Source organism: Phyllopteryx taeniolatus, chromosome 17, assembly GCF_024500385.1.
Source record: "Phyllopteryx taeniolatus isolate TA_2022b chromosome 17, UOR_Ptae_1.2, whole genome shotgun sequence".
NCBI classification, from domain to species: Eukaryota; Metazoa; Chordata; class Actinopteri; order Syngnathiformes; family Syngnathidae; genus Phyllopteryx; species Phyllopteryx taeniolatus.
In genome coordinates, this window is record NC_084518.1 from 4,546,546 (window position 1) to 4,560,883 (window position 14,338).

General features: G+C 43.5%; 1 protein-coding gene across 1 annotated transcript; it reads right to left on the reverse strand.

Moving 5' to 3' along the window:
* Positions 1-1,087: 1,087 nt before the first annotated feature.
* On the reverse strand, positions 1,088-13,319 carry ripk4 (receptor-interacting serine-threonine kinase 4). The gene is made up of 8 exons (XM_061751351.1): positions 13,008-13,319; positions 7,819-8,110; positions 6,344-6,492; positions 6,166-6,215; positions 4,811-4,969; positions 4,124-4,239; positions 2,830-3,070; positions 1,088-2,728 (listed from the first exon to the last, which is right to left on the reverse strand). The coding sequence occupies exons 1-8, from the start codon at positions 13,187-13,189 to the stop codon at positions 1,512-1,514; spliced, it is 2,406 nt and encodes an 801-aa protein (XP_061607335.1). The 5' UTR covers positions 13,190-13,319; the 3' UTR covers positions 1,088-1,511.
* Positions 13,320-14,338: the final 1,019 nt, after the last annotated feature.

Sequence of the window (14,338 nt, forward strand, 5' to 3'; positions counted from 1 at the left end):
CAGAGCTGCATGGCAACACATGGAAGTATTTGTAGTCAGCAGCTATGTGGCCTAAATAGACAACAACATTGACCTCATGCAACCAGCAGCAATGTACTAACAAGTATTTATAAAAAAAAAAAATAAAAAAAAAAAGAAGCTCGCCAGAAGACAATGTCCTTTAAATCCATCCATCCATTGTCAGAGCCGCTTCTCCTCACGCGGGTCACGGGAGTGCTGGAGCCTATCCCAGCTATCATCAGGCAGGAGGCGGGGTACACCCTGAACTGGTTGCCAGCCAATCGCAGGGCACATACAAACAAACAACCATTCGCACTCACATTCGCACCTACGGGCAATTTAGAGTTGTCAATCAACCTACCACGCATGTTTTTTGGATGTGGGAGCAAACCGGAGTGCCCGGAGAAAACCCACGCAGGCATGGGGAGAACATGCAAACTCCACACAGGCGGGGCCGGGGATTGAACCCCAGTCCTCAGAACTGTGAGGCAGATGCGCTAACCAGTGCGGATGCTAGCTTAGCATTGCTAGCGCAGCTATTTTGTCGAAGTTTTGTTGACAGCGTTCTCTGTGACTATGACGACTATTATACGTGCAGTATACACAGTATATGTTTTTTTTTAGTCATAATGGCCCTCTGCGGTAAACCACAAGTGCGATGTGGTCCACGACTAAAAGAAGGAATGAAGTTTGACTCCTCAATCTTACTTAAGAAATACAATAAGCTAGGCTAACTGTTAGCTTGTCTGGTAGCAACATTGCAGTAGCAAACTCTTCTCGTCATTTTTACTGTGGTAAATGATTTGGGGCACACATTGTGCAAGCACTCAACACAAACAATTGTCCCTTTGTGTCCGGTGAACGTAATAATTTCATTTTAAGTCATTTTTTTGTTGAATTTCTCCAATTCAGACTCCAACGTGGTCGAAGTCTATATGTAAGGAATGCACTGTAGTACATAACTAACCTACACTAACACAGTAGTAAAGTCCAAACTACAGTAATTATTTGCATTCAAAAAAACACTCACAAATGCAAAACATTCAAATGAAAAACAATTCAAATAGGAAAAAGTCCAGAAGCTAAATGAAGGTTAAAGGTTTTTTTAATGGCTTCCTTGATGTAGCACTGATATGTAACAGGCACAGAAAATTTTCAAACCTTAAAATCCATAATGCCTCTAACACAACAACAACAAAAGGTTTGTGTTCCACGATACAAGACTTAAAAGGTACCTACTCTACAAATCTGTGCTTCCATATCAGAATTACATCTCACCAAATGTGCGTACGCAGTAAAAAAGTGGGTACAAAAGTAAAATTCTAAATGTTATCATAAATAAACATATTTACATGGAAGCTTTTCTAAGCGTGATAAAATGCCAACAGCAGGTGTTTAGCATATTCTACTCCATTGATTACCCAACTGTTAAGCACCAGATGGGCACCAGCAGTTAATTCAAATACATTTTAAAATGTTTTTTTACAGTTTCAGCAGTGTCTTTGCTCCCGTTAGCACAAAGCTGGTGCACACAGTGAGGTAGTCGCCTGCGGACTGCCTTTGTGCTCAGTCAGTTTGAGAATGACGACCCTCCTCTGGAGTGACTTTGCCTCTGGTGGCCGCTCGGGCTCAGGCGGCGCCAAGCTGTCGCTAATTAAGTCCCGGGGGTCCTCTGGCAAGTATCCCCCCTCGTCTGCCAGGTGCAACGTGCTGAGCTCATTGGACAGAGCGCTCCCTTCTGGACAGTGAGGGAGCAGTTCTTTCAGAAGTGCACAGTGTCCGCTCTCTGCCGCCAAACGGTACGGGCTGCGTTGGGCCCGGGTGAGTTTTTCAAGATCAGCCCCCTCTTCTATTAACATTTTGACCGTGGCCAGGTGGCCCCTCCGGGCGGCCAAGTGGAGAGGAGTAAATCCTTGGCTGTTCTCGGCGTGGATATCCGCGTGGTGTTTGATCAGGAGACGGGACGTGCTGGTGTGACCGGTTTCTGCCGCTACATGCAAGGGCGTGTTTAACTCAGAGGTTTCCAAGTGAATGTCCGCCTTCAGTTCGATGAGGATTCGGGCCACTCGGTACTGCCCCCTCTGGGAAGCTAAATGCAGCGGCGTGCGGCCGTCCATCGTCTGGCCGTCGATGTCTGCGCCCGCGCCCGCCTGCTTTACCAGCAGTTTCACGATTCCCAGATGACCCTGCCAAGCAGCAAAGTGCAGCGCTGTCCAGTTGTCCTTACCCTTGATTCGGACATCGGCGCCGCGGCTCAGCAGCACACGGACGACATTCTCCTGGCCGTGCTGGCAGGCGACGTGAGCAGGCGTGCGCCCCTGACCGTCGGTCTCGTTGATGGCCGCCCCGCGGTCAAGCAGCAGGCGCGTCATGGCCTCGTCGCCATTCTGGGCCGCCCAGTGCAAGGCCGTGTACTGGTCCTCATCCTTGGCATTCACATTGGTGCTCCGCCGGCCGAGCAGAAGTTCCGCCAGGGACTTCAAGTGCTTCTCAGTGGCCAGGTGGAGGGGGGTGGAACCACGCGCATTGGCGAGGTTGGGATTGGCATTGTTCAACAGGAGGAACTTGGTAGCTTCCTCATTGGCCATGGTGATGGCGTGATGGAGGAGGCTGCCTCCTCCGTCGAGGACAAGGTCAACATCCTGCGGCTGAAGGATCTTCATCAGCTTTGTAAGATCCTTGGTTTTGATCGCGTCGCATAACTTCCTTTTGTGGAGCTCAGCCGAATCTATGTAATAGAAAGAAGAAAGAATTGGAATACCTATGACAACACTAGCTATTAGCTACTATTCCTCCATGTTGAAGCTTTGACTCAAGGTTAACTCTCACCAATGGTGCTTTCCTTCTCAAAAGAGAGCGTTATCGAGTCTTGTGAAGAAAAGGCTGAATCCGCAGAGGACATGCCAGACAGCCTCTTGCAAGTGTTATCTTTGCTGTGGCAGCTATCATCCTTCAGTCGATCAAAGCTCCTCGAGATCCCAGAATCCACCTGGGTCAACAGCTCGGACAGACTGTAGTCTTTATCAGGCAGCATGGCTGAGATTGGACGTACTGGCTTACTGTTTTTAACCTGTGAAGAGAATAGACCAGATGGGCATTTGTGGACAAGCTGTTGTTTGACACACACACACACACAAATACACGCGTGCAGCGCCACACACACACGCGCGCACACCACCGGCTGGTTAGAATACATTTTATTCCATAAGTGGTGGTTTAGATAGAGGGAGGATGGAAGCAGTCACTGGTGCGCTATCAATCGCTTTACGAAACAAATACAGTAATTAAATACTAGCAAATAAATAGCAAATATAGCACATCTATTCTTGATCCTGGGGGTATTTTATGTTAATGTTATTATGACAAAAGGGAACGGTTTTATGTTATGGGGAAGAAAGAAAAAAAAAAAGCATGTTTCTTTTAATATCCCTTGCTCAATTAAAAACTAACCATTCCAAAATAATTCATTTAAATCCAAAATCTATAACCTGAGCAGACGGACGAATATTCAGTAATAGCTGCCAAGTCTGGTGCCTGGGCAACATGTTTATCTTGTCACAAAATCAACAGTGCGGATGTGACACACAGCACACAGGCTGAGCAATCCCATCAGTCAACATTCTTCTTTGGCGATCTCACTGCTGTTCTAATCAAACATTTACTCCGAAAATAACTCGCACTGTAATAACCGCGTCTCGAGCACCTTTGCTTATAAACTTATCGATGAAAAGGTGAGGTTAGTACGAAGAAGTAACCTGTAATGAAGATGATTTAACCGATCTCTGAGGGACGCGGCACGGTTGGAATCGCACAAAACCGGTTGAACCCACCAAAGTCTGCTCCGAAGTCCAGAGACCTCAGAGATCAAGTGACGCTAATCCAAGACAGAGATATACGCAGCTCAAGAAACACTTTCCAAAACCAAAACAAAACAGTACATGTTTATATCTGTCAAAAAGTAAACAGAGCTGCCTGGTTTTTTTTTAACTTTACGATTATTTCTAGTGGCCGTTTAGAAATTAAAAGTTCAATGCTTTGAGAGCAGACAAAAGGAGAGAGAACTGGAGTTACTCTTCCTTCAAAGCACTGATCATTTCCCCCTAAGCAAGGTACTCAACATTACCTGGTGAAGGGACAGTTCGTCGCAGGAAGTAGGCTTCGACTCCGATGCTGACAAGGTCGGAGTCTTGGGCTCCTCTTGAGGTTTACAGCACAGCTCTTCAGCTTCGGATGTGATCTCTAGAAGAACCATTCGTCATTGGTCAACTTTTAGGAATAACAGGGACAGGATTACGGATTACTAGGAAAGAAATCTTTCGAATCTTACAATTCTGCTGTCATTTAAGAGTGCAGACAGACAGGGGATGGACAAAGTTACGTCAAGTTTTGCCACAGTTTTTACACTGGATGCCCTTCCTGAAACAACCCACCAATTTTGACATTTGTTTTCTTCTCGGCTTGGGAGTGGCCGTGGGTGGTTATTGGGGCAGTGGCCGATAATCAAACCCACGCCGTCTTTGCGAAAGGCAGCAGCATGTACCACTACACTGCCAAAGCAAAGTCGTAGCCGAGTCTAGCCTTGCCTTTGTCTTTTGGATCCTTTAAAGCCACACTTTCTTTTGTGTTATATTGTTTTAAGTATTCAGTTGCATTGTCTTTTATAACCTAATGGCGTTTTATTGGGGATTTTTTAAAACTAAACATTCAGAGGTTTTATAAGTACTGGTGCAGCATTAGCCACCCAAAATAACAGGAACGTGTTGAGGTACACCTGAAAATGGAGGAATTTCCTCTGGGAACAACAACTTACCCTGGAAGCTGGGTCTGGCCTCAGGACTAGTTGCCCAGCATCGTTGCATTAGACTCATGAAGCCAGTACAGGCGCTAGGGCGGCTTCGCGGCACTGACCCAAGATCTGGACGCACCCCTTTCACCACCTTCACCATGATCTGCAAGATGTTATTCTCTCCTAGGAAAACAGACACAAGACACAATTTCAACATTTGTCCCTGTTTCTTGGTCAAAATGTAAGGTTTCAAACAAAGACCACTGGTTTCAATCACCGTTGTTATGTATTAAAAGCCAAGCATTTATTTTCTACAGCACCTATCCTTCATTGGGGTCGCAGGTGACCTAGGGCCTAGCCCAATTGACTGTGGCCGAGAGGTATCATATAGGGGGCACATATAGACAAACAACCATTCGTGCTCACATTTCCTCAGAAAACCCACGCAAGCATGGGAGAACAAACTCCACACAGGAGGGCCTGAGGAAAGATTTGAACCTCAAACCTCAGAAATGTGAAGCAGTCGTGCGAACCACTAGGCGACCCTACCGCTTTATGCAACAACATGAATAATTGAATTCCACAAAATTCAAACATTATTATATTATTGTTTACAGGAAGCAAAAAAAGGAACGGTGTCAAAGTTCCTGGCTTAGTCTCGAATTGATTGTGGTAGGCCACTTGGCACTTTTTAATATGGGAGACGACCTAGCCACCATGTGAACAACTGTTTTCTTATAGAGCCACATTAACTGCATTGCTACCTGAGATGGCTGAGAAAAAAAAATAAAAAGTACACCTTACATGTCAGATTCGCCCGTCCAAGTGTATGCGCTACATGCGCACAAACACACAACCCTCATGTGATGCAAATGTCCTAACGAGACATTATGAAGGCAAATGTCTAAAATGGTCAAACATAATTGGGATAGGATGTATGCAATGTACAAATGGAACGAGTGAATGAGATTGTGGGTTATAAAGGAACTGAAAATAAATAATCTCACAAAAACCCCCCCCCCAAAAAAAACACCTCGTTGGGTTAGTTTGAGCGTTTTTAACAAATACACTTTATTTAATGCTATCATTCGACGACCATACTGTATTGTAGCGGCTGTTGGTTTCTGAGTGTAGTGTTTGTATTTTGTGTGTGAATTTTAACACAGGGCGGTACGGTGAACGACTGGTTAGAGCGTCTGCCTCACAGTTCCGAGAACCGGGGTTAAATCCCCGGCCCCGCCTGCGTGGAGTTTGCATGTTCTCCCTGTGCCTGTGTGGGTTTTCTCCGGGCACTCCGGTTTCCTCCCACATTCCAAAAACATACGTGGTAGGTTAATTGAAGACTCTAAATATATTATTCAAATATTACTTGCTCTTACCTTGATAGGGTTTCTTCTGAGTGAGGATGCCCCAGATGACAATGGAAAAACTGGAACAAAGTAGCGTAGGTTTTTAACATCAGACAATACTCATTACATTGCCGTTAACAGAATTCTGTATATATTTAGCCCGAGACATTGGAGTAAAAGTCTATGAGAGCGTTTAAAACATTCCTACCTGTATATGTCATGTTTGGTGTCGGACACTCGGTCTTTCTCAATGATGCTTTCAGGCGGCAGGTAGGCGATGGTGCCGCAGAAGCCGTCTCTGCTGATGTCATCTGCCCGTGACAGACCGTTCCAGCGAGCCAGGCCAAAGTCTGAAATCTGACACGGAGAGACGAGATAAGGAACCTCAAACAGAAGACCCCGACTGTGTATCTTGTTGGGTCCTTGTGGCTAAGTTGGCTCACGGAAAGTGGCAGCGAAGTTCTAGGCCAAGTCCCAGCATGCAGAAGAGGCAGAGAGGCCCTTCATAGTGGAGCGAGTACACCCACGCACGATCGCGCACACGTACATAGACACAGTCACAGGGAGCTTTAAACAAGAACTAAAGGAATCCTGTAGGGACAAGCCTGGAAGAGGTGTTTACATGCAGCTATTACAGTTCAATTGAACGTTCCCACCCACTGCATTCTTTTCAGTTCAACTGCCCAGAGTCAAAAGAGTCTGCGTGGAGTGAAGGCCGTCCTTTCCAAATAGATGAACAGGAAGGACAAACCAGTGCACTGCCGGAATGCAATTTTATAAACAATACAACTGTGGCTTTTTGAATGAGCTTTAAGGCTTGGTCAAATTATTGGCTACTTTAGTTGACAAAAATAACTTTCCTTAATCTTGGATGTGTTTATACCACTGTCGGTTCATCGATTTATTTATGCCTCCTCTTATGGGTCCTTTTCCTCCAACGTCTGTGTCAACAATAGTGTACATATTTAGCAGTCTTGAAAGAAGCAAGATGCATTTTCATTGTACTTGGTTTGTCCCAGGAACATTGTTTTCCTTTTTTTTTTTTTTTTTTAAATCCAACTTTTTGGAAGGGTCTGGCATGGGCAAAAACAACAATTGAATTAAATTTTGCAGGAATCGAAACTAGTCTACAAAAATGAAATAAAATGTGTAGTTTTATCTATAAGTATAAACTAGAGTTAATATGCACCATATCAAATATTTTAATCTAAAAATGCAAAATAACTCAATACAGTGGAACCCTGCTATTTGCAAAGGCTAAGGACCGGTCCCGACCTCGAATAGCAAAAATCAGCAAATAATGGAAACCCATTTATAATTGCATTGAAAAACAAACAAACAAACAAACATTTTCGAAACACCCAAAACTCTTGAATGAACGGGGGAATGCTGCCAATAAGCGTTTTCCATGAAAAACGGGTTGGTTCCCTGCCGCTAAATAAAATAACATCTGCAAATATGTGAACCCGCAGATGCGGAAGCGCGAAAATGCGGCAGTCCACTGTACATATGCAAAAGGAGGCTACGGAGGTGTAAATATTTGCTGTGGATCCGCCGTAGACTCATTGTGCTCTAACGAGTGCCTGTTATTATGACTAAATATAGTCTATTGTTACAACATGCCGTTCAAGTTTGTTGAATAATATTTTTTCCATCAGTGGAGAGTGGAAACAGACTGCATACCTTGACATGGTAGTGGGCGTCCAGCAAGATGTTGGCAGGCTTCAGGTCCAGGTGGAGCAGGGGCGGCTTCATGCAGTGCAAGAAGTTCATCCCCACGGCCGTCTCGTGGACGATACGGAAGCGGAGCTCCCAGGGCAGCGGCTCTGTAGCCAGTAGGGTTTCCAGGGAACCCGTTTCCATGTACTCCATAACCAGACCCTGGGAGTCCTCGCAGATACCGTACACGGGCAGGATGTATCGGAACTTGGCTGCTTCCATTTTCTTGGCCTCCTCCAGCAGCTCTGATCGTTCCCTGAGCAGATAGAAGTGAAAGGATCATATTATCGACAAGTTGCCTTGGCTTAATTGACTTTCGGATGCTATTTCAAGGGTGCATGTTTGGGCAAAAATAAATACAAATGCAACTCAACCCACACTAATACATAATATTGCTATTCCCCCCCAACTTTAGCAGAGGTTATTATTCTCTCTCTCTTCCAAGATCAACGTACTGTATAACTAAATCCGCAATATCATTTGGAGGTTCATGCTTTGCTCACGGACCTGTAATACAGTATTTAAAATAACTTCACACCCGAAATAAATTGCAGAAACCCGCATTTCATGCTAACTGGGCTCAGAGCGGCCAGTTAAGGGAAATGTTTACTATCGTTAACAATCGGAGTCATGACCTAGTCGACTTTTAGAATGAACCGATGGACGCATGCGGATTGTGCTCTTCACGGTCCAGTGGCTCTGGTGAGGCCTTGAGGACATTCCAGATGAGCCTGGAATGCTGCAGGTGAGCGAGTGCTCTTGTTCTGCATAGCTCAACCTTTGCTCAGCTGCTCTTATCAGCTCACCGGCCCCGTTGACATCGCTGGAACACAACTGTGCCGGGTCATTCATGCCCGCGGAGTACATATCTCAATCAAAAATCGGTTTGAAAAATACAACCTTTTAATGGGGCTTAGATCAAATGGATTCTTGCGTTTTAGGAATGCGTGGGAAAGGCCAAAGTGGGTTCACTGAAAAGGAATTTTGCCATTAGTAAAATGCAAGAATCTTCTGTTCAGCCCAAGGTTATGCGGATGCTTTATAGGAATGTGGGAATATCAGATTCATTCAATAAGACCAGGGTGGGAAAATACCTTCCCCCCCCCCCCCTCAGAGTCGTAATTGTAATTCTTACGGTGTGTGTGTGTGTGTTTGTGTGTGCTTTTAAAGCAATTTCCCAGGTTTGTGTCAACCGACTCTCCCTGTCCTTTCGCTGCGGTGTGATTCAGGGGAGCTCTTTGCACCACGTTGCCAATGAAACAGCACGGTGAGCATGACTGGCACTTTTTCGTTGGGCTTGGTTAACACAAATGCTGCCCAGTAGATGTAATACAACAACTATTGATGGTGCATCAACCATTTACGCAGGCTACATACCAGGAAAATTACATGACTCCATTATTGCCTCATGTGCTTTTTTTAGACTCTAATTTGTCTTTAAACAACAATGTCATTAATCACAGGGACAATTTGACTCTTTCTACAACTTATTCTGTTCATTGTCACGAGTAAACGGAAGTCTGTACCATCAGACAATTATAAATCTACAATCGAAAGTTTAACTATCAAGCAGACGGTAGTAATATAAATCAACAGGTTTGCTTGGATTCCAATTTCCTGGTCATGCCATAAGTTTGCCTGGCCACTCGTAGCGAGGCACATTTCAAGGAGGAAAAAAAAAAAAAAAACATGGCTAATGAATGAATAAGCATGTCAAGCAATTTGCAAGGTCATTTGTTTACGTAATACAACCCCAATTCCAATGAAGATGGGACATTGTGTTAAACAAATAAAAACAGAATACAATGACTTGCAAATCATGTTCGACCTATATTTAATTGAATACACTACAAAGACAAGATATTTCATGTTCAAACTGATAAATGTTATTGTTTTAAAAAATAACAATAACAAATAATCATTAACTTAGAATTTGATGGCTGCAACACGTTCCAAAAAAGCTGGGACAGGGTCATGTTTCCCACTGTGTTACATCACCTTTTCTTTGAACAACGTTCGATAAACGTTTGGGAACTGAGGACGCTAATTGTTGAAGCTTTGTAGGGGGAATTCTTTCCCATTCTTGCTCGATGTACAGCTTCAGCTGTTCAACAGTCCAGGGTCTCCGTTTTCGTATTTTACGCTGCATAATGCGCCACACATTTTCAATGGGAGACAGGTCTGGACTGCAGGCAGGCCAGTCTGGTACCCGCACTCTTTTACTACCAAGCCACGCTGTTGTAACACGTGCAGAATGTGGTTTGGCATTGTCTTGCTGAAATAAGCAGGGGCGTCCGTGAAAAAGACGTCGCTTGGATGGCAGCATATGTTTCTCCAAAATCTGTATGTACCTTTCAGCATTAATGGTGCCCTCACAGATGTGTAAGTTACCCATGCCATTGGAACTAACACAGCCCCATACCATCACAGATGCTGGCTTTTGAACTTGGCGTCCATAACAGTCCGGATGGTTCTTTTCCTCTTTGGCCCAGAGGACACGACGTCCACAGTTTCCAAAAACAATTTGAAATGTGGACTCCTCGGACCACAGAACACTTTTCCACTTCTCATCAGTCCATCTTAGATGAGTTCGGGCCCAGAGAAGACGGCGGCGTTTCTGGGTGTTGTTGATAAATGGCTTTTGCTTTGCATAGTAGCGTTTCAAGTTGCATTTACGGATGTAGCCCCGAACTGTATTTACTGACATTGGTTTTCTGAAGTGTTCCTGAGCCCATGCGGTGATATCCTTTACACATTGATGTCGGTTTTTGATGCAGTGCCGCCCGAGGGATCGAAGGTCACGGGCATTCAATGTTGGTTTTCGGCCTCACCGCTTCCATGCAGTGATTTCTTCAGCTTCTCTGACCCTTTTGATGAGATTATGGACCGTAGATGATGAAATCCCTAAATTCCTTGCAATTGTACGTTGAGGAACATTGTCCTTAAACTGTTGGACTATTTTCTCACGCACTTGTTCACAAAGAGGTGAACCTCGCCCCATCTTTGATTGTGAATGACTGAGCAATTCAGGGAAGCTCCTTTTCTCCCCAATCATGGCACCCACCTGTTCCCAATGAGCCTGTTCACCTGTGGGATGTTGCAAACAGGTGTTTGATGAGCATTCCTCAACTTTCTCAGTCTTTTTTGCCACCTGTCCCAGCTTTTTTTGGAACGTGCTGCAGCCATAAAATTCTAAGTTAATGATTATTTGCTAAAAATAATAAAGTTGATCAGTTTGAACATTAAATATCTTGTCTTTGTAGCGTATTCAATTAAATATAGGTCGAACATGATTTGCAAATCATTGTATTCTGTTTTTATTTATGTTTAACACAACGTTGTATAATAACTTCACAAAGCTAGCTAGTGTTATGGATTCACACAAAGTTCCATGAAGAAACTTGTGAGAATTAGGGCTGCCACTATCCAATATTTTTAGAATCGCTATCGATTATTCCATCAATTAATCGGATACAAAATTATTTTGCATTAAAGTTTATTGCCAATCATTCTCCCCCCTCCCCCATTACTGTTTATTACCCGATTATTTTTCTTTATTTGGTGTCATTTAATGATTAAACAAAACCAAATAAACAAGAAATAAGTACTATCACAAGAAAGGGAGTGATGTAGTCACAGGTTTTGCATACAACAGCAGCAAATAAAGATTATTTGCATAATAGACTAAACTATTCCCCCCCCCCCCCCCCCACAAATTGACTATTATTCAGTTACTGGTTTGCTCCATAACATGTCAGAAATAAGCAAACATGTTGATGAATGTTTTCCAAAGTAAAAGCAGATATTTGCTCATGTCTTATTTTGATTAAAGATAGCTTAGATAAACATAAACCGTCTGCTTTTGTGGAGGACTACAGAAATAAGTCATAAATCAGCGGATTTTGACAAGTTTACCTTAAACAATGGCACTAAATGATTAATCGATTATCAAAATAATTTTCGAAAAATTTGATAATCGATTGTCAATTCATCGATTAATTGTTGCACCTCTAATGAGAATAATAAATCCAGATAGTTGATGCAGTCTTTTCATTGACATGTTCCATTCATGATGGGCATTGCCATTGTCGTGTGATGTCAAAAAAAAAAAAACACATTTAAAAAAAAAAATAATAATAAATTTAAAAATTGATTTGCTGCTTAATCTTTCCCGTAATCCAAATTGCTGCTTAGCAGCCCTTAAGGACCAAACAATGTCCCCACACTTTAAAGAGCAAGGTCCGGTTGGACTGGTTTTACAGCTTCTATTATTGGTCTGTGTCACTCAGCATCTCAGGAACACAAAAGGTGCCTTTGAGTCCTTGTACGGGTCAGTGAAGTCGCAGGTGAAATGACTCGAATATGTGCTTTGGAGATACTTCGGGATGATAACATCTTGGCGGATGCTTTGAGTTGCGCCACAAGTTCGGGGGATGAGTGTCATTCCTCTGTGGACTGAAATAGTCACTACTCACCTCCCTTTAGTTACTTTTTCACTTTATTGCATAAAATACCTGCCGATCTCAAATAGGCTTTGTGTATTATACACTATGTATTAGCGTTGCATTCGTTGTTGAGCAAATTTGGGCAGGGGTTGCACAGGCGAGTGTTATCTCTGCAATGTTTATTCATTTCAAAACAACCCCTCCCTTGGATGGGCGGCTGATGAGATCAATGTTAATTGGAGGCAAAGATTTGCATTTCTTTCATGCTTTGGTCGCACAGCTGGGATCAGGGTGGAGAACTTTCAACCCGTGTGAGTGGTACACATGCAAGACAGGCGCATACACTAAAAATGCAAAGGCCTCTCTGCATCAGGTGAGAGACATGTTCTCCAAAGTCAGAATTTGCACCTCTAAAAGTGCCTGTAGCATTGTCAACAAATAATATCCCTGATGAGAAAGGGCTTTTTACATATAACTATAAAAACGAGATGGTTTCCCTGGCTGTCCGCTGTTTTATTTCAAGAATATTCAACATCATCAGCAGCTGTCGTACATCTGCTCGCTACGCCTCTGGGTCACGATGGTTGTTTGAACATTGTGAATTGTCCTCTATATGAATGATTATATATCCATATGCAGCAATGCTGTCGCGCTTTCAACAATAAAGTTGATCCTGATCCTGATCATTCCAATTTTGCTGGGACTTACTTGTCATCCACATGAAGGCAAGGAGGGCACTTGATAGCCAGCCACGTTTTCCACTGAACGTGCCGGACTTTGTACACTTGTCCAAATCCACCTGAGCCGATTTTCTCCCAGCTGCAGAACTCGGAGGAATCAAAGGTCCTCAGCAGTCCCATATTCCCACGGGGTGAATCGGGAACATCCATACCTGCGCTGACAAACCAACAGGAAGGATCAGCTCCTCTTTTCTCCCAGGCACAAAGTGTAAGTAAGAGTGATCACACATACACACACACACACACACACACGCACGCACACTAACTGAAGCACTTGTGAGCGTTTGCTTGTTTTTCCCCTGGTCACGCCCAGCCTGGCCCCGCCCAGTCTTCAGGTGTAAAAGTGGGATCGGTCCTCGTGCTGTGATGTCACTTCCTCAGTGCACAAATGGACTGGCCCCTGTGCTGCCGAGTTAACGCAGGTCCAGATATCACATTTCTGATGGGAAAAACACAAGAATACATTTGCAGTCCGTTCACCAAGCCAGGAATAGGTCATCACACATATGGAACGAAGAACGATGTCAGAACAATAATGGGTTTAGCTGGCAATGGTCAGCCAGTTTGCGGGACGCACTCAAGCACAGCAGAGAGCGTCAAGTTACTTTGTCACTGTTGCCTGTAGTCAAAAGTGCCAGCAATTTGCATAAAGAAGCAGGCACTTCGTAAGACTCAAATGTGACGGTCAAGCATGTTCAAGAGATTTTTTTGCCCTTTTCTTTTTTGCATGCTAGCTGTATTTGTATTCCATGTCTTCTTGTAAATGATTTATTTGACAATTACTGTAATCAAGCAATTGTAGATTGTTTATACACTTGTATTATAGTTATTTTGAAAACAACTGCCACATCACAGCTTTCTGTTAAAGTTAATACTGCAAATTTTGACGTTAACCAAGTAGAGCAGTAAGTGGAGCAAACCGCTTTTTCTTCTGAAACTTATCTTTACTATTGTAGTTGTAAATAGTTTCGTTGCATATTTAGACAAGCTCTCCATAAAATTTTTGTTTATAAAAAAAAAAAAAAGATTCACTACTGCATAATCACAACGAGGCAAAAGGTTTGAAATAAACTCGATATATTTTTTTGAACGTCACACCCAAAATCTGGAATATATTTACACGAATAAGTGTGTGTCTGTGGGGGGGCGGGGGGGGGGGGGGGGGGGGGGTTGTTGTCTTCTCAGCTCGTGACTGCCACCAAGCGGAAGAAAAAATAACAAAAATAAACTCCACAGTCCACACTCCAGTTGGCAGGAAAAAACTAAACTATCGTTTGTTAGAATTCATGGTGAACACAA